At 38.6% G+C, this 27,217-nt stretch overlaps 2 protein-coding genes across 2 annotated transcripts in view; both read left to right on the top strand.

Moving 5' to 3' along the window:
* LOC140947451 (receptor-type tyrosine-protein phosphatase delta-like) overlaps positions 1–27,217 on the top strand; it is a 33,487-nt gene that overhangs the window by 1,613 nt on the left and 4,657 nt on the right. The window contains exons 2-22 of the mRNA XM_073396554.1: positions 10,791–11,072; positions 11,296–11,586; positions 12,163–12,447; positions 13,472–13,759; positions 14,161–14,264; positions 15,761–15,962; positions 17,445–17,547; positions 19,368–19,632; positions 19,857–19,902; positions 20,038–20,149; positions 20,567–20,646; positions 20,967–21,106; positions 21,662–21,749; positions 21,884–21,960; positions 22,334–22,370; positions 22,672–22,769; positions 23,584–23,700; positions 24,440–24,594; positions 25,096–25,231; positions 26,672–26,821; positions 26,990–27,089. Coding sequence (XP_073252655.1) covers positions 10,791–11,072; positions 11,296–11,586; positions 12,163–12,447; positions 13,472–13,759; positions 14,161–14,264; positions 15,761–15,962; positions 17,445–17,547; positions 19,368–19,632; positions 19,857–19,902; positions 20,038–20,149; positions 20,567–20,646; positions 20,967–21,106; positions 21,662–21,749; positions 21,884–21,960; positions 22,334–22,370; positions 22,672–22,769; positions 23,584–23,700; positions 24,440–24,594; positions 25,096–25,231; positions 26,672–26,821; positions 26,990–27,089 — 3,156 coding nt within the window. The remainder of the gene's footprint in view (positions 1–10,790; positions 11,073–11,295; positions 11,587–12,162; positions 12,448–13,471; positions 13,760–14,160; positions 14,265–15,760; positions 15,963–17,444; positions 17,548–19,367; positions 19,633–19,856; positions 19,903–20,037; positions 20,150–20,566; positions 20,647–20,966; positions 21,107–21,661; positions 21,750–21,883; positions 21,961–22,333; positions 22,371–22,671; positions 22,770–23,583; positions 23,701–24,439; positions 24,595–25,095; positions 25,232–26,671; positions 26,822–26,989; positions 27,090–27,217) is intronic.
* Positions 1,898–9,376, top strand: LOC140948074 (neogenin-like). Its single transcript, XM_073397295.1, has 6 exons — positions 1,898–2,142; positions 4,339–4,365; positions 4,895–5,205; positions 6,615–6,756; positions 8,211–8,516; positions 9,078–9,376. Exons 1-6 carry the CDS (start codon positions 2,064–2,066, stop codon positions 9,374–9,376), a joined length of 1,164 nt encoding a protein of 387 aa, XP_073253396.1. The 5' UTR covers positions 1,898–2,063.

Genomic DNA, 27,217 nt, shown 5'->3' on the forward strand with positions numbered 1-27,217 from the left:
GACAACTGCTACCAAGGTAACGGCTCAGTCGACGAGCACTTCCAGAATAGCTGTAGATGCCACCAAAAAAGCAACACTAGCATCTACCAATCCTATAAAGCCATCACCAAAAGCAACTGCTTCCATGGCATCGCCTTGGTTAACAATCACTTCCAGAATAACTGCTGTAGTTATCACCAAACAATTAAAGCCAACTGATACCAAGGAAACAGCTAAATTTATCTCTAACCAAGATACAAAAGCCATTTCAACTTCAGTATCCCTGAGCTATTTTAACATCACTTCAGCTACATTATCATCATCTACTTTTACGATTTCAGGTAAGTTTTTGTTCAAAAGATGTGAAAATAATAAAGAAAATAAAATATTAGTCGAAGAGAGAGGTGGCGTCAAAGTCCCTATTTATTTTTAATTTTATTTTATTTTAAGGGGGAGGGGACGGCTGTGACTAGACACAGGCAATCAGGAGTCAGCTAAAGAAGACCTGTGCTTAATAGGGTTAGATACATTATTCTCGACAATTTGAGCATTATGCTTTTGAACCTCACCCACAAAACAACAGCATTATGCGTAAAATTATGCTCTAAAAGTAGCATTATGCTCGACTGATCTTGCGGGTTATATTTAATGTCCTTTTCCATGCCTGCAGACAAAAAAAATGCCTCCATAAGCTTGAAACACATTATATTACAAATTGACAAGAAATAAACGACAAATAATGCTAAAGAAGCACTCAAAATGTCTTCTTTCAATGGCTTTCCATCTTTACGATACTCTCTGATCAGTTTGTAGCCTGGCATGATCATGCAGCGGCGCTACCAGGCCTTGAAAGTAGCAACCAAGCCTTTCTGATAAGTTGATTTCTTACAATTTATTCAGTAAGGCTGAGCGCTTATTAAATTTTCACCATTTTCAGCAAGGTTTAAATCTATAAACAATAAATCATTTAACAAACCCCGAAGATGTACCGAAGCAGAATTTTATCTGTTTATAGAAAGTTTCTTTAAAACACTAAGAAACATCGTTCAATTGTGCGAAGCCATGCGAGGAAGTCCTGGGCTCAGGGCTCCATTATGGCTCCTGGTGCTACTAAGTCAATCCCCAGTTAATCTGAAGCGAATTTCGAGACAAAAGCGCTAACAAAATGTTCCCAAAAGCCAAATTATAACGAGCCTTCATGGCTGCAGGTGAAGCTCAGGTGAGGAATCTTATACCTAAATATCAACAGGAAAAACTGTTTGAATGTAGAGGTCCACGCAAAGCGTAAATAAAAGTGACTGAGTCCTCTTGCCGAATCTCTAATTTGTATTTATTTATTTGCCACATGATTACAGTCACAAAAAGATGCCAAAAAAAAAAATGTAGGAAGAAATGGCGAGGAGGCCTAAAGGAAACTATAAAGCTTATGTTAATTAGGCCTCTTCAATTACAATTTTTCGAAGATGGCATAAAAATTACGGCGACGGATACAAATTAATATCAGGTAGAAAATTAAAATAACAATCAATATTACTGAAGTTTACAAATGTTGAATATGAAAAGGCTTTTTCCCAAGACTTTTGTTGGAGTATACTAATAATTAAGGGGAAACTATAGCCAGACGTCACTTGATGTGTAAAATGAAACGAAACTGATCATGAATGCAAAGCTAACTCTACAGGCCAAAGGGCCTATAATATGCCGTATTGCCAGTCCTCTTGTCTTGAGTTTTGTTAAATAACAACAGCTGCCACCCCCGCCCGCCCCCCCCCCCCCCAAAAAAAATGTCAAGCTGGCTGAGTCATGCACTGACACACTTCCTTATCTTTTTTCAGAAAGGAAAGGAAAAAAATAGACATTCAGTATCATTAGGGTACGTTAAAAATAGTTTCCTCCCTCCTCAACGCCCAGATGGAAAGAAAGCGCAACCGGAAGTGAATAGAAACTTCCGTCAGAACACGCCCGTGTAATCTGATTGGGCGATGAAACATTGTTCACTTCAAGTCACGTGTCCAAAATAATCACTTCCCGTTCATCTGATGGAATGACTTTTTTCCGTCAGCCCAAAAAATTGAAAGCAAAACATGGCCTCGTTTGTTCGTCAAGGAGCTCAATCATGGACTTTATTTCTTCTTTTAACTTACACACTTACTCAAGTAACAGGTAAAATTTCCATTTTTCTATTAATGCTAGAATAACTTTAGATTTTCGCTGTACTTTAGCGTCTTGTTGATTTCGTTGGTGTCGCTTTGTCTGTTGTGTCCGTCCGGTTCTGCGGGCAAAGATTTTATTTGGTATTTTGAATAATGTAGGACTTGCATGTCTAAATTCTGTGAGGAAGGGAGACATTTGATCATTCAATTGTTCGGGCATTTTGTGGGAAACAAGTCACAGTTTCTCACCGCAAACCATGCTGCAAATCTTGCTTTTATTGTTAAGTGTCACTTTCTCTCGAAATCTCACGTTCTTGCGAAAACAAAACAGGTATTATCAGGGATTGAAAAAGCAAATCCTTAATTCCATGCTTGCAATTTTCTTTCGTCCGGGCGTTGTACAAAAAATCCAGCTGTGTTTCTCGTATGCTGTGACGAAATACAGTGTATTTGCGTTTACACACGTTCCGCGTGAATGCCGCCTCTCTCAACAGCTTATTCTTGCTTGATACTACAGCTTACTTCGACTTCGTTTTATTTCGCAGTCTTCGGTACATCATTTCTCATTAAGTATTTTACTGTTTGTAAAAAACGAGTAAGATATTACTTCTAAAGGCTGAAAATCAGTTGAAGAACTTTGTGTTCGGCGGATAATCCGGATAAGAATTTAATACATGTAACTGGGCTCTTGGTTTACTCTATGTAGACCAGATGGAACACGTAACTACACTTGCACTGTAATTGGCTCGAATTGACATATTCATTATCATAACCGCGGGCCTTTTAAGCAGTAATAAATATATGACATTTATTGCTAGAGATTATTCATTTTGAGGTAAAAGTAAGCTGTAAGTCATTGCATGTCATGATAATATTACTCATCAATTTAGAATAATAGTATTTTTTGACAAATTCAAGTGGTTTTAAGTTGTTCTCAGTGTATATTTATTGTCTGTGCGACAATCAACCTATAAGTTGAAGTAGGAAACCTGAAATACCTTTTTTGGAGCAATACCGTACATATTTTTAGTACATTAGCTATGAGGAAATTAATGTGTGATATAAAGTTTAATCAACCATTGAAATTATCTTGGATCTTTGATTTCCAAGTGATGCCTATTTATAAATATTGCCTGCCTCAATTTCTAAAATTTAATGCTTAGTAGTTAAAACCTGTCCAAAGATGTTTTTTTCTTCTGACAATTTTTCCCGGAAACTGCGGAAACAACTGTAGCATCACTGCAGCTAAAAAGCAAAGTAAAAACAAACAAAAAAACGAAGCAAAAAACAATTTAGCCAACTTTCAAAATGTATTCTTATGTATTTACAAGTTACACGTATGAATGAGTTCAGATGTAGGGCCAAAACATTTAAAACTGGTTCCTACTTAGATGGAACATCTGCATATTCACTGCATGGTTAATGATGTCCTCAGAGTAAATCCCACATATGTTGTCACCAATAGTCATGTATAGAAATTGCAGGGAGATGTAATAAAATAATGAAAATTGTATGGGAGGATGAGACTGCTGTTTTCCTTTTATTGCCTGCTCTCACCTTCACACCGTATAATAATTTTATACAGTTGAACCTCCTGAAAGCTACCACCTCCAAATAAAATGCCAAGATCCAGTATTCTCACGGGGGTACTGTCACTTTCAAGAATTGAGATGAGCTGGTGCTGACATCCTCTTTTCTGAAGATAATTTACATTGTTTTGCATGCAATTTCTTAGTTTTTACAGTATGATATGCAGTTCTATGACATCAACAAAAGTTCTTTATATGATGTGAGTAGTATAGTACACTGTACAGAGAACATACACTGTACTTGTTCGTAAACTACATGGCTGTATACACCGTGCGTAAAGTGGACATGGTCGCTTACATGTACATGTACAAGAGGTTAAAAACGATGGAAAACTGAGAGAGATGAGGTGTACAAAAGGTTCCAAATGAAGGCTTTAACTGCAAAAAAGTGTTTTGAAAAGGTACTTAGTTGCTTAAGGTTGATGGCCTGCATTTGGAGGTTTGACTGCACATATAGTTAGAAATAATTAATTTATTATTATATTCAATGTTCTTTGATGCAATCTTTTTTTAAGTATTCTGACATGTTATTCTTTTCAATCTTGCTGAAGTAGCAGGGTCCAGCCAAAAATTGCTTTACAATGTTCTCTAACACTATTTTTTACATGTTTTCATAGGTACACAGTCTTCTAACACCCCTTCAGGTATGATTTACTTACTGTTAATGATATGGTATCCTCTTAAAACATTAATTGATAATAATATTATTTCAATAACTATTGTAAAAGAGCTGGATCCACTAAGTCTAGGATTTGAGGGTGCGTTCTCTGGGCAAATCTGAATAGGAATCAGTGATCCTACAATAGATTACTCGGATCATATCACGCCAAAGGAACAGACCAATCCACTCTGGGAATTAAGGATTCATTAGTTCATTGGATACCATGACTACTCTGACTGATCTCAAATCACTGATCCTGATCCGGATCATCCCAAAGGTACACACCCTAAGTAAACATTCATCGTGATTTTAAGTAAATTTGTTCATTACTGTACATTATATGATTAACCATGAAAAGGTATTTAATGCCTTTAAAATATCACATGGTTTACAATGGAACAATATAGTTTTAAAGAGTAGTAGGTCTTTAGATTTTGTTATTGTTATGAAATTCTTTTAACTGTTCTTTAACAGTTGTTTGTGCATCTTTATTAATTAATTTTTACTTTCAGGTTGTACCACTGCCTCCAGTTTCCTTGGCATGACAAACAGGAAAATTCGTGACGCTGACATCACAGCATCCTCAGAATTGGATTCAAATTCATCAGCATCAAATGCAAGACTAAATAACACAAAATCTTGGGTTGCCGATAAAAATGATACACAACCTTGGATAGAAGTGAATTTGGGAAAAATTATGAACATTACTGCGATCAGTATTCAAGGCCTTCCAGGTTCTGGCTTTGTTTCATCATTTTACTTCAGTTATGATACCAGTGAAAGGGAGTGGTTGAACTATACCATTCATGGAGGATTAGTTAAGGTAATCATTTATAAACTAACTGTTTAAAATTTCCATGTGCACTACATGATATAATAAATTCTGCCGAGAGCAACTCTAGCTTTGTCAGTGTTCTCTAACCTTCCCAAGTGCATCCATAACTCGATATACACACAGTTAATAGTATGAGCAAATTCTTTCATAACATAGCTCACAAAAATGCTCGCTTTTTAATTAACTGCAAAATTCTGGTAACAAGTAACACAGAAAAACAAATTCTTCTATTGGCTAGTTACAAACAGGCCACAATTATCTAGTCTGAAAGAAAATTCTTTCTGTAAAACTTGCTTATTTTATTCGTTAACGATCAATGGAAACTAAGCTGAAACAAAAGTAAAGCGGAGTCTTGAAGTTCACCTAAAGTAAAAATAGTCATATGTTCATAAGAAGTCGTGGAGTATAGTTTGGATAATTTCCCTATCGGCTAAAAAGATGATTTAAGTTTTGCTCGGCAAAATCCGGCAAACTTGTTTTTTAGTGCCAATGACTGTTGTCCTACTTTATTTTCATTCATTTACTAACAATGGCTGGTCATTATGGCTTTTTGAGAATACCTGGCGGCAGTGGTTTTTGTGAGTAATATATTTAATGTCTTCCCGTGTAATTTGTCTTGTTATTGCAGGAGAAATTTTCCTTCTTCTGTTGGATTGTTCAGTAATAACAAAAGTGCATAATTTTTCGCTATCGAGCTTACCTTATAAGCTTATACATGTAATTAAGTTGTTTTGTAAAGGATGAACAAACATTAAAAATTGAGGACTCTTTATACAAATTGGATATTTCTTTTCCACCTGAATGTCAGTCCTTACTGCAGACTTTTTAACAAACAGGCTCTATTATTGATTTGCAAAACATCTTCACCACTTTTGCTGTTGGTGTGAGTGGCTAGAAGGTCAATTCCAAATACTATGCTAGAGAGTGTTTCATCATTGACATCGATTTTTGAGTACCTAGTACTTAGGAGAAGATACAAAAAACACAGCTGAACACGTCATCATGAAAAAAATCTTTATACGCAGGGTTTGCATAAATAAAGATTTTGTTCATACATGTAGTGGCTCAATAGGACTTATATACATGTAGGGCAAGCAGGTGCGCTACGTTATAATTAAAGTTTTAGTATAAAGACAGAAAGTCAAATGTTACTTCAGTTTCAGTACTGTTACATTTAATTTATTGATCCTCAATGTGTGAAGGTGGAGATCTTATACTCTGCTATCTCGCTATACATCTTACTTTCTACTGTATGCTTTGTGTTTTTTAAGCTGTACTTGTAGTTTATTTGTCTTGGTCTCTGTCTGTACAGTAGTCTTAGGTGTTCTGGGTTCAGAAGACCAAAATATTATATCCTGTAGTTTATAGTGGAATATACAGTGTTAATGTTTTTTTAGGTTTTTCAGGGTAATACAAATGATAATGGTACTAGGAGAGTGTTGGTCAATCCCTTGGTGACAGCCCAGTATATAAGATTACATCCAACAAACTGCTCCGGACACTGTGCACTTAGAATGGAGTTTTATGGCTGTAAATCAGGTAGTATTTAATCGGTCAGTGTAAAACGCATACTGCAGACTATTGTTTTCACCATGCAAATGAGGATGTGATAACAATAATCCCATTGTTTTTTAACCCTAAAAACAATAGCCCGCAGTCAGTCCGTAGTCTGCATTTTACACTGCCCCATTATTTAAAGCCATAACTGGTTAAGCCTAATTATAATGATCAGGGCCGAGTTGTTCAAAGCCGGGTTAAGATAACCCAGGGTTAGTGCGAGATTTGAATTCAGATTTGAAAGCTAAATTAGCATTTCAGTTTTAATTCTTTTTGTCTGCAAATTGATGATTGAACATTTTAAATATAACAGAGAAAATTATCCGAGAAAATGCTTTTGAACACAAGAAAGAGAAACCAGGGTTAAATTTAACCCCGGGTTAAGCTCTAATCGGCCTTCGAACAACTGGGCCCTGAAGATTATGGAGATACAGTGTGGAGGAGAGTACTTCATGTACAGGCTGTACTAAAAATAGTGCATGTACGTTGTATCACAGAATCTCGCGAATCTCGGGGGAAGAGGCCCGTAAAGTGTAACTGGGGAGGGTGGGTTCAACAGCGGCTGTAATACTGGAAGCAATCTCCTTTTGGTTGGAGTAAACTTGAACTGAGTGCTTTAAATAGGGTGTGGGATCTAAATGGGGTTGCTGTTGTATTAAGGGTGTGTAGGCAAAGTGGTGATGGTGTCATGTTCACCCTATTTGATCGTCCTTAATCATGTGTAGTTTTTGTCAAAAGGAAATGCAGGTGTGACAGTGGATGACTGCAGGCTATTATGTGGTGGGATTTGCTAAAATAACAGCTAACGGCTGCCACCTCCTACAATGTATAATAATATTGTAATAATTAGAGTTGTACTGCATGACGTCACACTGGATGCAAATACCAACTGGAAATGACCAATATAACTATTGTATATTTAAACAAACAAAATTATATACATTGATGGCCCAACAGAGTTTGCAAGCTGCTAAGACCACATGTGCCCCACGCGATACTCGTGCACTTTGCACACGACGAGGTTATAAACTCACTCGCTTCACGAGAAATAACATCTTCCAAGATCTGCATGATTCCTTAGATCACACGATAGCTGAATGGAAACTAAGAAATGGAATTTTGATATTTTGAAATCACAATTATTTAAGCAATGAGGCTGAGTACATGTACATGTATGATCTGAAAAATTAATTGTTACATGTAGATCATACAATCAGGTGAACAGAAATCCAAAAATATATGTGTTTTTTTAATTCTTAGAGAATAAATTCATACTTATTAATTATGCTAAATAATGTGCCTAATACTTTTAGAATTTTGCTTATTATTATCCCAATCAGTATTATGTTGCAGTGCTTACATCTGCACAACATTTGTTACCTGGTTCCTATAAGTAAACAAGTAATCTGACTGTGTTTTACCCTGATACACTGCAGATCCAACTATAGGACTTCCTGGTCAACCACTTTCCCTGAAACAGATTTCTATTTCATCATCCATGATCAACATTACATGGGATCACCCTATTGACATTGGTGATGGCATAAAAGGTTACACTGTGAAATGGCAGGAAGTAAATGGAACATCTGGCTCAATGCAAAAAGTTGTTTTACTTTCAATTTTCAATGCAGCATCACTTACTGTTACACCATACACATGGTATGACATTCATGTACAAGCCTACAATGACGAGGGGATTGGCCCTTGGTCTAAACCTTTAAGAGTACAATCAAGTGAATCAGGTGAGTTTAATCCTAAATTCTGTGCACATGGTTATACTGTGATTGTTATTTTCTTTTGATCAAAATGCATGATTCTTGAGGCAGTTGAGGTCTATTTCCACTTGTCAGTCACATCACATCTCAGAATAGACCAAAAAATAAATTATTTATTTTTTACTTTACAGTTGTGGGCTTATTGCCCCAGCTGTTAAGTGAGGTTGAGGTTGACCTTTTGTCAATAAAAACCTCCTTTGTTTTATGACAATTATGCTTTAAAAAAATGACATTTGTAGTTTAAGAATAGCATTATTTGCATTTAAAAAAAGTAGCAAGGGTTGAATCCTTTTTCTTCTAGTTTAGGTAGCATGTATTGTAATATTTTGACATGTCTTTTGCATACAGCTGTAGTTAGTATATTTGGTAATTTTAGATTATTATGTATTTATTTAACATAGTTTAGCAGGTCCACATCAGCGTATGCTGCCATCTCTCAACGTGCTTTATCAAATAAAGCATGTATGTGTGCATGTATGTATGTACGGTATGAAGGCATGCAGTGGCTGTAAGTTTGTTTAATTTCAGTACCCTCTGCTGCACCAGCAAACTTCAGGTTAAGCTCCAGTTCTCCTCTTTCACTAACTGCATCATGGGATGCCATACCTGTCAAGCAACAACAAGGAAAGCTGCTGGGTTACCAAGTCTTCTACAAGAAGGAGGGATCTGGCAATGAACAAAATGGGACTGCTGGACCAGATCAGCTCAAGTACACAATTATGGACCTTGAGTTTGCAAGTTACTCTTTTAGAGTAGCTGGGTTTACTGCTGTCGGTATTGGCGATACCACTGTGGTACAGACAAAAACGCCCAATGAAGGAGGTTAGGAAACGGCACATTTAAGGTTGCTGATGCATGTTATTGTTTGAAATTGACTTGATCAAACAACTAACTGTAGTTATCTTACAAGCTTAGATACATGTACAATGTATATATGCGTCTTATTATTTTACTAGTTATAGTTGACTCTACAACTGCCCCCACTCTGTATTGAGTGCGTCATGGCAGCCTTGGTCTTTGTGTAGCTCTTTGAAATTAACCGTTAATGTTGAGAATTTTCACACATAAACAGACAATAGGTGAAACGTAAAGCAGGAAACGCAAGATTCCATGCACTGAGTCAGGTCGATCAGTACGCAGCGTTGATCAAAACACTCTCGGTGTTTCGACAATTTTTTCACACGCGTCCTAGTCTAGTTTATTTTATTTGACTTTTTTTTTACTAAGATGGCATACATCAGCACAGAATTTAATTGTACTATTTGCGACAATTTCTTTAATCGTCTACCCTTTGAGTAGAGTCTACATTTTCGCGGTGTGAGCTGCCGCTTTACGGTCATTTTGCCCCCAAGTCTTTTCGATTCGTTCCGGTTACGTAGCCCCCCTATTTTAGAACGAGAAATATTTTATTTCAAACTTTCATGTTTTGGTTTATCGCTTAAAGAACGAGAAAAGTACTGCTACGCATTTCACTCACACTGCGAAAATGTAGCCCTGTCTGCTCGCAAGGTAAAGTAATCGTCTATTGTTCTGCTGTTAGAATTTACTCGTTCGCATAGGAAAACTTGTTGTTTGTGGACGGAGTCTTGCATACTCGGGCCCAAAGTGATTGTTTTGTGTCTGACAAATTTAAATAGTTTGCAATCAAAAATTTGTGAATAATAAACTCGTGTCTGGCAAATCCTCTAAGTGCTCGCCGTAAATGACCAAGAAAACGCCCAGGGCGTCCATTTTATTTTAGGGGTCCAAGCAGGGGCGTTTAATAGATAGGAGGCGTTTATTCTCATATTTACTGTAACAATCTCAACAAAACTAATACGCTTGCGCCGAAAAATTAATATCAAGGAAGTTTAAAAATAACGGAATATCTACTCCATCAATTGATACGCCTGGCTCCCTTTTGCCAGATCCTAGTATTTTGGACCTATAAATCTCATTGGAGGCATCTATTAGACAGGGGCTATTTATTAGAGTGGGCTGTCCATGCTTTTAAAACAGCTGCTTCACAGAATGCACACACGTAACGCATATAAAGAGTATCGAACTATGACTTTATAGTGACTATTACAAAATCAACCCAAGCGGTCCCTTTGGGAAGATAAAGCAGTTCTTTTTTCTACTTTGTACTGCATGGTGTATGGTATTCAAAAGACAAGATAGACTAGTTAGTAATCTTAATAATTAATACTGTTTAAACTGTGTAGGACTTAAAAATTTTGTTTTCTTTTGTAAACCACGCAGCTCCTTCCTCTGTTAGGAACTTGCAACTCAATGTACGTTCATCAAAATCAATCATGGTGACGTGGGTACAACCAGCAACAATGAATGGAAATCTCAAGCGTTATGTAGTGACATATGGAAAAGCAAGGGGCGGGTTGGATGAAACGAGATATTCTTACACTAACGTCAGTTATGAACTAATTGATCTGGAAGAATTTACAGTCTACTATGTCCAAGTATCTGCTGAAACTTCTGTTTCAGGAAAACTCTCAGACATAGTTTATGCAAGAACTTTTGAAGATGGTATGGCCAGTAACTTTGAATGTTTTGTTATGTTATGTTACTTACTTTACACTCGAACAGTAATCTGGGACGTCAGTATACAAATGCGCCACCGGCTGCCACCATTGGTCCATTTGTGAGGTTAATGTAAACCTGGATTTTGTTATCAGTGAAGTGATTACAAATGTACATATACACTACACCATCTTGTTATCTTTCTTTTCTTTTTCTATTAAACGTACAGCTCCAAGTGCTCCCCCGGTCATCGATAAAGCTGAAGCTGAAGATGCTCACACTATCAGTGTCACGTGGAAAGAGATTGCCGAGAAGGACCAAAATGGTATCATAATCGTTTACACAGTGGCATACAAAGTGGAAGGTCAACCTACACAGTTAAGCCTTAATACAACTGATAAAAATACAGTTATCAAAGGACTAAAGCCATACACAAGCTACTGTTTTAGAGTACGAGGCTATACTAAGATTGGACCTTCAGATTGGTCTCCCTGTACCACAGTGAAGACGTTACAATCAGGTGCGTTATAGTTCCCCAAGTTTGATCAGTTTTAAGCCACAAACCAAAGAGAAAAAAGAAAATACAAGGAAACAAAAACAAACAAACAGAAACGCCACCGGTGTTTGTGACAAGGAAGCGTCTTAGTTAAGTTTGAAGGCAATTTTATTGAACCTGTGTGTTTTAGATAATGACCTTTTTATCAATTTATGTGTGTGTGTTGTGTAATTCTTTTTATTTTTATCTGATTTAATTCTCTTATTTTATGTTCGCTTTTTTTGAATAGGTGCTTAGTTTTGCGGTAGTCTCTTTATCAAGTAAATTGTAAATATCCCAAAACGTTCCGACGAATAAGTGAAAATGATTTTTCCATTCGAATATCTGTCACCAGTATGTTTTCGTAATCTGCAATTGTATTACAAATATATGGGAACCGTTCTAGGTGATTTTGGGATGTATTTATTACAGTGACTTGAGTTTTGGTTATGAAATTTGTGTATTTGCTTTTAGCGAGTATGTCAGCCAGTCAGAACTAAAACTGGTTGAACGGCAGTGGAATTATAGTAAAATTCACTAACAAAGGAGTTAAAACTGTAGGTCCAAGTCGTCCACTAGGTGTTGTCGTGGAAGCTTCTTCATCCACAACCATTGAGGTAAAGTGGAGCGAACCAGCAGAACCAAATGGAATCATACAAAACTATTTGATTGAATACGGGAAAGGCCCTGATCAGCAAACCATCGAGAAAGCCGTTACAAACCGCACATTTGAATTCACCTTAACTGGATTAGAAAAATTTACAACCTATTACATCAAAGTCAGGGGAAAAACAAGCGAGAGAGGGAATGCTTCAGAAGTATTAAATGCTACAACGTCTGAGGACCGTAAGTAGTTAAGCCCCGTGCAAACGGACGCAACATTGTTGGATGTTACATGTTGCGTCCGTTTGCACACCCTGTTGCGTGTTGTTGCGCAAAGTTTGAAACCGGTCACACTTTTCAACCAACAACTCCCAACATTTTTTTTGTTCCGTGATCGCCGAAGCGTAGTGCAACAATGTTGGATCCGTTTGCACAGCTCTTCCAACATTGTTGGGGCCACGCACGCTCATTACGCATGGTTTACAAAGACTTATGGGTTGCATCCTTCCCACGATGCACTGCAGGTCCCAACATTGTTGGGAGTTGTTGCAGCCGTTTGCACACCACTGCCAACACGCACGCAACAACTCCCAACATTGTTGGCGCAACAATGTTGGGAGTTGTTGCGTCCGTTTGCAAGCAGCCTTATTTATTTATCTATTCTTTGTAAATATTCAAGTGTCATGGTTCTGCGTATTATTTAAGAACCTTGGAGTAACCGTAATCTGAGTTTTTCACGCAAACGTTCAGACGCAGCTGTAAAACGCGTTTCAGAAAGCCTTCCCTAAAAATCTCGGTAGCATAGCGTTTCTATGGCACTTGATTGAGCAAAGGCAGCTAAGGCGATAGAGCACCAGTCAGTCTCCTGTGGCAGTTTTGAATCCTACCCGTTCTGCAGTATGACACTTGTGACATCTACATACGACCTTTGGTGAGATCACTGTTGCTGTGGTAACACGTTAGGGTTTCTCTAATTCAGGCAATCGTTGATTGACCATTGAAAATGAAGCTATTGGACTCTTCTTCATTTTTTCGTTTCCGGATTCAAATGGGGGATGTGAACCAAAATGTTTCTTTTGGTGGGAATGTTGGGATTTTCAACACACCCAGCCACTATGATATAAGATTGTAAGACACTTAAAAAATATCAGTGAGCCCTCCGAATAGGGACACGAAGGTTAGAAGGCCAGGTGTTTGGAAGCAGGGCTACGACAACTAGTTGTTTACACCCCTGCAATTTATTCATTTTCGTTCTGCATTTCTACAGGTCCTAGTGCCCCAGCAAAATTTAGTGGCAAAGTCTTATCAGACAAAGAAATTCTCATTACATGGGAAGAACCTGTTAATGCCAATGGAATCATAAGATCTTACTATATCAGAGTTTATGACACTAAATCTGGGCAAGAGGCTTATAACAAAACCGTACCCAAGGAAGGCAATAATGAACAGAGGTTGTCCGACCTTAAACCACATACAAACTTTACCTTCACGATACAAGCCAAAACCATTGAGCTAGGAGAGATGGCTTACTTCACAGCAAAGACATTGGAAGGAGGTAAATTTGAATTAATTTTGTCCTTACCCTTGTACCTGCCCTTTTAAAGCTATCTTCTTAGATATTCGTGCGATTTTCTACGGCCATGGCGAAAGACCAATGTACTATTTCTTGTAGTTACAGTGTACTTGTATTTAATTTTGTGTATAGACACTTGTTCTCCCAGGGAGGATTTTGTTGTTGACTCCTTCCCCGGAAGTGGGCAATAAATTGAATTAAATATCGAGGGCTGCTTCGTTCGAAATAGCTTACTTTTCACAAATACGAATCGCTGTAAAATCGCAGGTATTTTCACTCTCGATTTGAAATAAAACTGTAAAACAACATGGCATAAAGAATTATGTATCGAAAAGGCCAATATTATACCATATTTTAACTGTGGAATTATCTTTAACCTGTAGAGCCAGGTGAGCCGGCGGATGTCACGGCCAAGTTAGAGGAAGATAAAATCAGCGTGTCTTGGGAAGAACCAGCTAATCCCAATGGAATAATCTCAGAATACCATGTGAGTGGACGATGTATATGTTCGTGTTCTCTTATCTATTCCTGTAACCTAATTCCATCCATTATTTCCTTTATGCCCCTCACAGGCAGATATGTTCACAACTCTCAGTTAGTAACCTGCAGGAAGCTGTAGTTTTTTGACGTTAGACAAAAGTCTAAGCGAACAGCTTAATGGCAAGGCTTGTTTTCATTAGCAACCGAGTATAAAAGAGACGTACTCAGAAGCGCAGAGCGAGTTAAAACATAGTTCGATTCCACTAACGTCTCTTTCGGTTACGATCTAGTGGAAACCAGATTGCCGGAGTCGCAAGGAGAAGCGGAGAAACAGACGTAATCACTTTGTCGGCGACACGTGGGAATGGTTTATTTTTCCGCTTCTCCTTCGGACTCCGTCCGACATTCTAGCTTTCATCAAGCTGTAAATGGAAACGTTCTATACTGCAATTAAGTATAAACTGCGCAATCATGACTTCACTATACCCAGATTCAACACTGTCTCCTTTGGAAAGCACTCACTCAGGTATATGGGCCCAAAGGTATGGAGTTCTGTTCCTAGTAACGTGAAAAAAGGTCCCACGTTGTCCTCCTTCAAATATAACATCAGAAAAGTGGATCTTAGCATGCTATTAGATGACAATAACTGCTCTAACTGCTCTCTTTGCATTTCTGAATTTTTTATTTCTTATTTTTTATAAGATAATGCATACATTTGTACATACTGTATATAGTTCTCCTGAATTTCTTGTTTGCTTATACTGTACATAGTTTTTCTTTCTTAATTTCTTAATTCTTATATTCTGGTTTTTTTTTTTTTTCATTTCTAATTAATTAATTTATTGATCCCACTTAGTGGTTATACACCGCTATTACAGTTTTGACACTTTAATAAAGGTATCATCATCATCATCATTATCATCATGTTCACACTCTACCTGATAGCTTTTCGTGCCAACACAAAAAGCGTGCGCGGTAAAGTATTAAAAGCAACGACACACATCAGAACTGGAACAAGTAGTTCACACGCATCGGAACATCGTTCCGTAGCGGTTGGACGAGAGGGTATAGTTTTTGGAATTCCAATCCTCATCCCTGAATATTTACTTCAGGTAGAGAAGTGTCCTATTTTTCATTTCTTTTTCTTAATAAGGAATCATAGTTTTGATCCAATATTTTTTTCTACGAACTTGGAAAACGTTCTCCGGTCATCATTTATGAACAATTTCGAGTACATTTCTAAAACATTCAATAGCCTATCGAGCGTTTTCGCTCACATGGCCAGCAGCTGTGATAAGTTTGCGACAAAATGAAGCGTTTATAACATAAGAAAACAGTACAACTCCCATAGGACTGGTCAGGGACACAACGTGGTCCGGGCTTTTTTATTGGTTTTGGGACACCAACATGGCAACCGTGACGTCATGTGAAGAGGGTTTTATATAGAGTGGAAATGGTAGAAAGTGATCTTATGCTGTGCTTTGTTTGCCCTTTTCTGTTTAGGTGTATTTCCAGGGGAGAAGAGCGTATAACGATTTTTTCAAAGATGATTTTCTGCTGGAGGAATCTAAAACGTCTCGGTATACGTCTGTCACGATAGACAAATTGAAACCTGGTACAGAGTACTCGATATATGTTACGGCGTTTACTAAGAAAGGAGAAGGTGCCAGAGGTAACGCTGTTACAGTAAGCACACCTGCAAAAGGTAATAGTCAACATCATCATTGCGTACTGACAGGTTTTAAAATAGCACTATGACACTCTGCACTGAGTTTAAACCCTGATTGGACGTTATACAGTGTTGCAATACTTTGAAGCCCGATACCTCAAAGTGGCAGACGTCTCCTTTCCTCCAATCCCCACTCCTTCAAGGCGTGATACATGTACGTAGTCTGCGTTGCATTGATCTTATTCTGGAACAGGGAACGATAATAGTTAAAAATATCCGTTCGTTACATCAAACTAGTTAAGGGTAACTCGTCGTCCTGTAAAAGTCTTTTAGAAAAGGGGGTATTTGCAAGAAAATTCTTTTAAAAAATGATAAACAGAGCAGTTACCTCCTTACCTCGCCTCTTCGAGCACCCGTTACGCATTATATCTGCACACTTCAACGCCTCTGCTATCTTGAAAAAATGTGTCTGGTTTTAGCAATGATATCTTCTTACGGGGATGGAACATTAAGACATTAACCAATCGCCTGACCCTCAATGTGGAGAGTCAGGCGTTGCAATTCATCTGGCCTTTCACCCAAAACCTGCCCAGCATGGTTGAACCCACCAGGGACAAGGACCCGAGTGGTATAGTTTCCAGGGTCGTCAATGCATACAGACCTCCCCACCACGTTAAGGCGCAATAATTAGCAACCGCCGCCTGGTTAGCTCAGGGAGTGCGCCGGTCTGCTGAGCGGGAGGTGGCGGGTTCCAACCCCGGCCGGACCAACACTCATGGTCTTAAAACAACTGAGAAGAAAGTGCTGCCTTTGTAATTACATCTGCAAATGGTTACTGAGTCTTTCCAGTTTACTCGGCTAATGACGAAAAACCGTAGGTCCCGTCTCACAACAATTTCTCGTATCTGTTCTTGTTGGACGTAAAAGAACCTACACCTACGAACCCCGTGGTAGGGATGGCACCTCGCATGGGACCTGAGTTCCGTTCGTGCACATTCCCTCTGGGCAGGCCTATGTCCAGAAAAGCTTGTAAAAAAAAATAGGGAGCAGTGAAAAGTCTAAGTTAAATCTTATTATGTCTTACAAATATTTCCCTTCTTCGTAAAAGTCCATTTCCGTGTGATGTGCAGTGTGTAAGCTCAATTCCGTTTCATGATAAAAGTTCTTGTGCCGTCATCATTATCATTATTAAATATATGAAAATGGCCTCATTCAAAGATTTCAAACAGTAGATAGTACTAATGGTTGGTTGAGGTAAATTTTCAACCAATCAGGAACACTACCCGCATTTGGGTAGTGACAAAAATTATTCGGTCCTTCCTTAGACGTCATTTAGCGGGGAAATCGTTCGTGGCATCGCTAAATGTGGGCTGTTTTCTCAGATTATTATCTAATAGGTTAAAAAAAGCTGTATGTATAAAAATGTGAAATAAAGCCTTCCCCACCTTCTTAGTCGTTTTTATTTCTAGTCTATTACATGACCTTGTGTTTGCGACGTTCATCATTTTTCTCTTGCAGCTCCTTCCCCACCACCACTCCTACAGGTTGTCGAGGGTAGCATCAAACCTACCAAAATGACAATCTTCTTGACGAAATCTTCAGATAGCAATGGAAGAGTTGTGTAAGTCTAATAGATTGCTTCAAAGTTTTTAACCACTGTTGTAACAAGTTAAAGTGACAGTGTCACTAAAAGATAACTCTACTCCTACATGTAAGAGATCTCCCTCAGACCAATTCTTGTAAGTGACCACGTTCTTTTCAGAGACGTTTCTCGTCGCAAAAGTCAAGAGAAATGTCTCCGACCTGAGAACGGCAGTGTATTTTTTTTTTCGTTGATGTTTTTTTCGATCCGGGGTCTGCCTGAAACTCTATTGTCTAAATCAAAGGATATTGGTCTTTTTATCAAATGAATAGCTAGACCTAAAAAATTGCATTGTATAAAATTTAGAAGACAATTTCTTCACTCAGCGTTTAAAATTTTGTTAACAGGTGATTATTCTCTTATCCTCATTGTTCGACAGAAGCACTGATATGTTTAACTTACTTTTTGACTATCTCTTTCTTGGGCTCGGCATGTTGAAACAATTGACTAATAATTAACTAATAAGTGTTTTAATGGAGAGGGCATGCTCTCGTAGTAACATGTGTGAGAAATATTCCTCAAAAGCTTCCATTCGATACCCTGTGAACAGGCTCTCTGTTTGCGGAAAGGGTGAAAAAATCGCAAGGAGAGGGAAGGGTAAGATTTTTTCACCGTATCTCCAAACAGGAAGCTTCGGTTCACAGGCTACCATTTGAAAGTGTTTAAGACGTCTTCAGCTAGTGTGCAGCAGTCTAGATAACCTGATTCGCAGACGTCCGAGGTCGTTCGCGGTCCCGTCGCTTCCCGCGAACTACCACGGACGTCTGAGAATCAGGCTACAGTCTACACGGTAAACTATTTTAGTAGCTCTTACGTGGATGTGTTCAAGTTCGTCACAGGAACTGTTGTGGCACCCCACACAATAAGACCAATGAATTGTCATATTACTTTATGGTAGAAGTCCAAGCGGGCTTCAACTGGTAGAAAATGAAGTGATTTCAACGGGTTAAGTTTCTGTGTGAACTATTTCGACAATTCAGAAACGTGTTTAGACTATTTAAGTCACATCGTCGTTTTAAATTCTGTCTTGCCCGGGTGTTATGTGAAAAAAAATGTTGTGAAACCAGTTCGTGACTTTATTCAAAATGGAATTAAGTTAGGTGGCTACCACGTCAGGATTAGGTCAATTAGGTACATGGTGGTATCCATCAGCATACATATGCAGTTCACTATCACAGTCACTGACGATGTCTGGCAAATCATTACAGAAGAGAGAAAATAGGAAGGGACAGAGCACAGATCCTTGAGGGACACCAAGCGTAACTTTACTCGAGCAAAAACAACAGCCATTAACAATGGTGACTTGATAACGATCAGCTTGCAACTTTCGAAGCAGCACATAATGAGAAATAGAATCAAAAGCTAGTCCACGAATACGATTCCGACTACCATGTTGTTGTCAAGTGCTCTTTTCCATTCTTCGGTCATTTTACTTAGTAAAAGTTCAGTACAATCATCTTTCTTGTATGCCCACTGGTTTGGGTTACTAAGGTTGTTGTCAGAAATGTGAGACATGATAAATGAAGCAACTGCTGACTCCATAATTTTACCCAAACGCTTAGCAATGAAATGAGGCGATAGTTGCATTTGTCTGTTTCATGATCCTTTTTATCCATAGGGATAAAGTTAGTTTTTTTCCATTTGCAGGAACAACGTTGTAGTTCTAGTTCCTCTAGCTGTTTTTCATTGTCTCACACCCTGTCGGTTAAGTAAACATGTTTTGTTTGTGTAAATGAGACGTAAGATTGTACTCCGTCGTTAAAGTCTTAAATATGTATGATTTTGTTGTATTAAACTAGTGCTCATGAAGTTGTAGTGGAAAACGTCGCAACAGTCAGCAAACGGTCAACATCCTCTTTACCAGAAAATATTCTTGGCTACAAAGAGGCAATGGCCAATGGGAATCGATATTATATTGCTGCCAGATTTGTTCGAGATGAACAACAGGTTCCTAAAAAGTTTGTCCTTGGTGATGGAGAGACCTATGGTGGTTACACTAATGCGCCATTGGAGCCGATGACAAAGTACAAGGTGTATGTGAGAGCAGCAACTGAAGTTAATGGGGTAAGAGACAAAATAAAAATAATTTGTGGCGCGATCGTTTGGGCCACTTCCGGTAAAGAAGGTCTTGCAACATTATTTAAGGAAATTTCGCCGCGCACAGGCAGTCAAGGAAACCTCAATGTCTTCTGTTTGAGACAGACTTAAAATACGTTCTTTTTGGTGTTTTTTTTTTCTTGTACATTGATAATATCTTCCATAGTGACCTATTATTTTTTAATTTGCAGAAATGGGTTTACGGAGAGCCTGCTGAAATTACCCTTCCCCCCACCGGTAGGTTAAATTTGTAAGTTATCAATGATCAATCTTACTTGTGGTGTATTACTAGACTTACGTAGGTATCATGAATTCCTGCCCAACTGTCTTTTCTTTTCTTCTAAAGTCTTCATTTCTTGCTTTTTTTTTCAGCTGCAGAGCCTGTTCAGACAGCCCCTAGTGACAATGTTGGTATAATAGCCGGTGTTCTGGGAGCTCTGGTTCTGATTGTCATCATAATTATCGCCGTCCTTCTCTATAAAAAGTACTACATTCTGCTTTTGTTAGCTGGAAATATTAATTGCAGGAAAATAATAAACAATATCATATTATACAACACCTGGCGTTACTGAAGCCTTGATTTCTGAATAGTCCATTCACTCGGCAATCTCTTAAGCACAAAAGATACGTATTGATTGTTAGCACCTTTCATTTAAAAGTAACACTGTAGGACTTCTTTTCACTTCCCAAAATTTCGAGCAACTCTGCCAAGCATTAAACAGCACCACATGAACTAAATCCTAGGTAGCTTTTATTTGTATAAAAATAACCCATTTTGTTCTAGATTAGTTTTTTTTTAATGTGTCAAAAGAACATTTTTTTACTCTCTCTCTCTCTCTCTCTCTCTCTCTCTCTCTCTCTCTCTCTCTCTCTCTCTCTCTTTGATTTTCGCTAACGACAGGACCAACCGAACACCAAACGCAAACCTTGATGTGGAAAACCAGAAAAGAAAGCGACGGGAGTTTGAGATGAAACGCAATAGTAAGTAGCGAAACCATTGTTGATTTCATCTTGATTTACACCCAAGTTTGTTTGTTTGTTTCATTGTTGTTTTTGTCTTTTTTTTTTAATATACTTCCCTTATAACGGGTACGCTAAAGTGAGTGCTGGCCTTCCCAGGCTTGCTCCCTAGTTTGTTTTGTTTGTTTTTGTTTTTTTTATTTTGTTTGTTTATTGTTAGTATACTTCCCTTGTTACAGGTACGGTAAAGAGAGTGCTAGCCTTCCCAGGCCTGCTCCCTAGTTTCTTTGGCGTGTTTTTTCTTTTCTTTGTTTATTGTTAGTATATTTGACTTGTTACAGGTACGCTTAAGAGAGTACTAGCCTTCCCAGGCGAGTTTGTAAATGATCCAGACCATCCTCCTATACCAGTGGAACAGTTCGCAAAACACGTGATCAAGTTGCACAAGTCAGATGACCGGGGATACATGATCGAATACAATGTAATAATATTAAGCTTTGCAGTATCAGTTGTATTAATTGCTACGCTCTAAACGTCGCCTTTGAATTACTATCTTTAACTCACAACCTTGCAACATAATAACTATAAGATAACCTTGTTTGTATTTTATGTTGTTGTTGGTGGTGTTTATTTGTCTTTGCTTTGTCTAGCATGCTCTATGATAACGCTGTCATAATATTTTGTTCTCACTTCCGAGCTGAATAAAAATGGCAATATAAAACCATATGTAAAAGCCCCGGAACTTTCCACATGTCCCTTAATACAAATAACTAGTATTGGCTAGATGTCATCCTTGCCCTAACTCCGTTTAACCCTATTACCTCTAAAAATCTGCTCCTTTTCTATTTAGTTTACTTTTTAATTAGTTATCTCCTTATGTTCTTTAAAGCCGAATTCAATTTGGTTACAGCATAATGCCACTTCCCCTGGTGGTGCTTTGGTCGGCTGTTCTCATTTTGCGGTGCAAACTAAGAATGATCCAAACAGAAATACCTCTACGTTTCCTGTTTAACTTCTTTGTGTTTTATTATTATAGAAACTAGACAGTGGGCAAGAATATGAAATCAACCATGGCGTGCTACCTGAGAACAAAGCAAAAAATAGATATGCCAACATTATTGCATGTAAGAGCAGTTATCATAAGGTTAAGAGAGGTTATCCTATCTTGCTTGTTTAAATGTCAGTTATCATCACCTGTCCGTTGTCGTGAAGTAACATTCATAACGTTTAATTTGTCCTGATGTTTTCTTCTATGCAGATGACCATTCACGTGTAGTTCTGTCTGCAGTGGATGGAATTGTAGGATCAGACTACATCAATGCTTCACGAGTTGACGTAAGTTTTGGTTAAGAACCTTTTGTTTAAGCCCAAATTTGACATGAACTTTCGAGACCCTTTGTGAAGATATAAACAAGGCTTGGGAAGCTTAGGCCCGGTTCTGACGCCGCTTCAATCTTGTGCCGAAGCTAACTGATGAATTAAGTACGGCAAAAGAGCGGCGTCTGAATCAATTTCGTGCGGCGACTCTGTCGAACTTTTGTCGAACTTAACTTAGGCTCGACACGCGGTGCGCCGTCTGCATCAGATGTCGCGCCAGTGTCGCTCCAAAGGCGAGCTTATTCAGTTAAGTTCGGCGCATGAAAAGTACGGCTTCACAACCAGGCCTCACTACATTATACATGTTCACGTTTTGTATCATTGCTTTCAGGGTTACAACAAACCCAACGCATATATTGCTACCCAAGGTATGTGAAAACGCTCTCTTTCACTGTTGTGTCACCTGTATAATGTCACCCAAATCTACTTTTTGTAGAATGGAGCTTAACATCTCCACTCTTCAAAGACCTTGCCTCTATTGGCTCGTAAAAAGTGAATCCTGAGTTATATACTTTTGGATAAATGAACAGACGCTTTTCCCGTCAAGGTGTTTTAAAAGATCTGTGATGTTCGAAGTCGTCCGTAATCGTCATTCCCAAAGCGTTCTTTAATATCGTTGATATTATATACGGAAGAGCCTAATTTTCAGTACGAATTTTTCCCCATTAGGCCCAGTCCCTCCCACTTTCGATGATTTCTGGCGGATGGTCTGGGAACAGCAGTCATCCTCAATTGTGATGTTGACAAATCTTCAGGAAAGACATAAGGTAAAAAGGTGTTGACCCTATTTAGTCCACACAACAATTAGCAAAAAATGCGCGTAGAAGGTACTAAACGCGCAAACGTTGGCGTGGCGAAATTTAAAGAAATCGTTCAATCAACTGTGTTGTTAAAGTAGACTGGCCACCACAGAAAGGATTGTATTTCATTCTCTCACAGACGGATCCCCACAGTTTCTTTACAAACTAAACCCTTTGGGTCGGTTATATAAACGTAGTCTAACTTAGACCGCGGTTTAGAAAATCTTTAGTTTGCACCTCCAGATCTCTTCCTTAGTGGTTTTTTTTTAAGAAGATAAATGCATTTCTAGTACTTAATGTACTGTAATGAAACTGTTCACGATAAATGGTGTTTACCTAAAAGCGTTCCCGGGACCAATTAGAGAACCAATAACTGGTCAGCGGATAACTTTAAAACACACGTCACCTAATAAGTTGCACAATTGAGCTCGCAATACAGTCATGTGACACTTGTCAGCGGATGGCTTTTTTAACAGCTGTCGATTGTATATGCCCTGAACACCTAGCTAGTAATGCCCGGTCATTATAAGAAAATCTTGGCTTAGCAGCCAATCAGAGCGCGCGTTTTATTGTAGCCATGTAATAAAGTAAATTTCAAGATGAGAAGAATCGTAGTGCGGAGAGACAAAGACACGTTTACTGTTATTTTTCGTGACGTAATAATTACGTATGTGCTAACCCGTGCGTTTGGTAGGTTCATTAGTGACATAAATGTTACTTTCTTCTGGAAATATTTCTTCCTCATCCGTTCTTACCCCACTGATATGATATCTCCTTACAGCTGAAGTGCCATAAGTACTGGCCGGATGAGACCCAGGATTATGGAGACATATCAGTGATGCTTGTCAAGCAAGAACATTACTCAGACTACATTATAAGAACATTCAATTTGAAGCGGGTGAGTTGTTGTTGTCGTTGTTGCTGTCTTTGTTAGAGACCTTTAGATTCTGAGATCTACAAGTACGAGATTTTCACAATAATAAGTTGTACTAAATAGTGCTCACGCGTAAGCCAGCGTCATTTTGGCGGGAAACGTGATAGCCGTCGTCATGACGTACTAGTCGCAAGTCACGGACAAAAATTATCAAATATAAGACGTTTTATCATTTTGCGATCAGGAGATGGCTTGACCTCTTTCAATAAAGATAAACGTTATAACTTTTCTGGCAAAAGAAAAGTACAATCAAGCCTTCCTTGGTGTCTGTTTTTTGAGAGTACGCGAAAAAATTTAAAGTCAAGTCCCGTACTCGTGGTCATTCTCTTCCTCAAATCTAAAGCCCTCTATGATTACAGCTTTGTTCAGCTTTGCAATCCCGGCTTTTATTTCGCATGTTCTTGTAATTTGGTGGTGGTTATCAATTTCTGTAAATGCTGCTTCTGCTGTTTCTTGTAGCTTTTTTTACTGCTTTTACTAGCTGTCGACAATGCTGCGGCTGTTTCGGATTTGGTGTTGTTGTCACTTTAAAAGAACGCTGAAAAAGAATGCTGCCTAATTTTGTTGTACTTATGAAGTACGGGACGAAATTACGCACCCTAAACTTACCTACCGATAATAGCCATTATTTATATCAAGAATACTATGCGTAGGCGTTTATTAATGTGGTGTTTTTTTTTTGTTGTTTGTTTGTTTGCTTCAGGAAAGCGAGAAAGAAGAGCGAGAAGTGAAGCAGTTTCATTTTACTGTATGGCCTGATCATGGAGTTCCTGAATATCCAACTGCACTGCTAGCATTCAGAAGACGAGTCAGAAGATACAACCCCGTTGACGCTGGGCCCTTGGTAGTGCACTGCAGGTAGGTTACAGACCTTAACAGGTGGACAAAAATATTTGATTGTCGGCATACAGTCTGTATATTTTGATGTCCGGTTTTTGTGACCTCTAAGAGAGTATCTAGTCTTTTGCACTGTGCGTCAATAAAGATAGCTTTTCCCCTCAGGTAGGTATCTGTATCTTGCCGGTTGCGGCCTCCTGTCGCTAATATGCCTGGCGCTTTTTTGTGTCCATTTGAGGATAACAGCACTCTATTTCGTCCACGGAATATCCAGCTAGGAGAGACTGCGAAGCCGGATTGTTCATTTGTCCTTCTTCCAATATTTCTAGAATGGGACGGTGAAGCGCTGTTTATTTTGCGGGAAGTATAGCTTTTCGAGCGCTCTGAATAGAGGTCAGTTAATAAGTCCTCGGAACGTTCAGCTCACGCTGCTCGTGTTGCAGATTACTCTCCAATTTACGCGATCTGTGCTGGTGATTTTTGTGTATTGGTCTCCCTAAGAACCTCTGCTTTTGTTTTTAGTGCTGGTGTTGGGCGCACGGGTACTTTCATGGTGGTCGACAGCATGTTGGACCGGATAAAAGCGGAGAATACACTTGACATCTACAACTTTGTAGCGTACTTGAGAACGAGACGGACAGCCATGGTACAAACGGAGGTATGTATAAATTCAACATAAACCAGGTGTAAGTTCAACACAACCAAGTATAACAAGATCATAACAAATACTATTACTTATTCCACTAAGGCCCCGACCAGGGGGGGGAAGAGACGAGGTCTGGGACCGAGAAACGATGTTCTCACAACTTGCAAAGCGGTCACCCCGCGTGGTGGTCAGCGGAAAATTGCAGTACTTTTCCCACAGTAAATATTTTTAGACTTTTTAGAAGCAAGAAGCGACCGGCAGAGGAAATCAGAAATGTTTACTGAAAAAATAAAAATTGGAAAAAATAATATCATGCATCTTTGTTTTTCTTTCATATCGTATTTGTCTTTCGGTACTGAAATTGCGGGGGAAACCGTGTTAGATCTTAACCAACAACAAGGCGCTCGATCGATTTATAGGTTACATCGTTTTTGCCGGGTAAGGATAACTTGATGCTGATAAAAATTACTGGAGAAAGTGTCAAATTTATCGGAAGCAAGTAATTCAGAGAGCTTTATAAATATGAGCTTACAGCTCTACAATCATAACTGAATAAATATTCACACTTCATAACATTTCACTTCGTTTATTACGATCAGTCAACACCTTGAATCCAAAGTTAAAATTCAAAACGATCCTAATAAACAAATCACAACTACTACTGAAAGCTCTGCACCTTGAAGCGACTTTAACTTTCCTAAGGTTTGCAGCAAAACACTGCTTGATAGCTCAACTCTAGCTCTTCGGCGTTTCTTATCAGCTGTACGGATCGAGCTATATGTTGCATATTCCAAACTCTGCAGAGGGAAATTGTTTAACAGAAAAAGAAAACCACACACTATGTCTGAAAAGGGACATAAAATCAATAAATTTGCGAATTACCAAAATATAATCATGAGAAACAGTCCCGCCTTCGATCGCCATGTTTTTGTTTCTTCTCAAGACCGTTGATCTATGGATTTTTACGTAATGCGCATGATCACTACACAAATCCGCTGGCAAGACCTTTGCTGATCGCTTTGCAAGTTGTGAGAACATCGTTTGGATTTCATTTAAGAGAATGTATGGGAAGTAGCTTACCCCCCCCTGGCCCCGACGATGGAAAAAGCTTCTGGGGCTACCGCTGACGAGCTTTTTAAAAATAAGAAAATTCGAAGCCACTTCCCAGCAAATATAGTTCAATACAAGGAGATTTTAGCCCAAGAAATATGTTAGTAGTTACTTTACCCGTTCGTTCAATTTCCAAAGGTGGAATAGCCCTTATGTTCTGCCTTTTTTCCCCATTTAACTCTTTTGGACGAAAATAATTAGAGCCAGTCTGTGGTTTGAAAGCGACGTTTTGACCCTCTCCTCCCCCTTTAGCCCCTCATAACCAGAGATGAATGCAAAATAAAAAGTAGTTTATTGAGTGATTTATTTCGTTGGTCTTATGAGCGTCATTTTACTTCTCAGGAACAATACACATTTTGTCATGATGCCATTTTGGAAGCTGTACAGTGCGGCAATACACAGATATATGCACATGATTTGAGGATCACCTTGGCTCGTATGGATGACGCAAGCAAAGACTCTAAAGTAACACGATTTGAATCTGAGTTCAAGGTGAGCCATTTCAGGCCAGTTTTTATCTCCTCAGATGACATTAACGTGTGAATAGTTTTGATAGCCAGGTCTTCTTGGCCTTGGAAATGTCGGTGGTGGGAATTGCGGAAGTATTTCGTTGTGGTATCGGTTAGGTCCCATGATGTTTTTTTTGCTTTTATTTCCCAGACACTCAATAAAGTTAGTCCTGTTTATAACAAAGCAAGCTATTCAGTTGCCTCATATCCTGAGAACAAGGAAAAGAACAGGAGTCCGGAGATTTTAGCGCGTAAGTTTTTACCAACAGTAATAGAGAGCTTAAGCAACAACCACGGCGACGGCTACGAAAACGTCACTTAAAAAGTGATTTCGCCCTGCTTCAAACTTTATCGCGCTTACTGCATCTCGTTTACCTCG

The sequence above is a fragment of the Porites lutea genome, chromosome 9, assembly GCF_958299795.1.
Source record: "Porites lutea chromosome 9, jaPorLute2.1, whole genome shotgun sequence".
NCBI classification, from domain to species: domain Eukaryota; kingdom Metazoa; phylum Cnidaria; class Anthozoa; order Scleractinia; family Poritidae; genus Porites; species Porites lutea.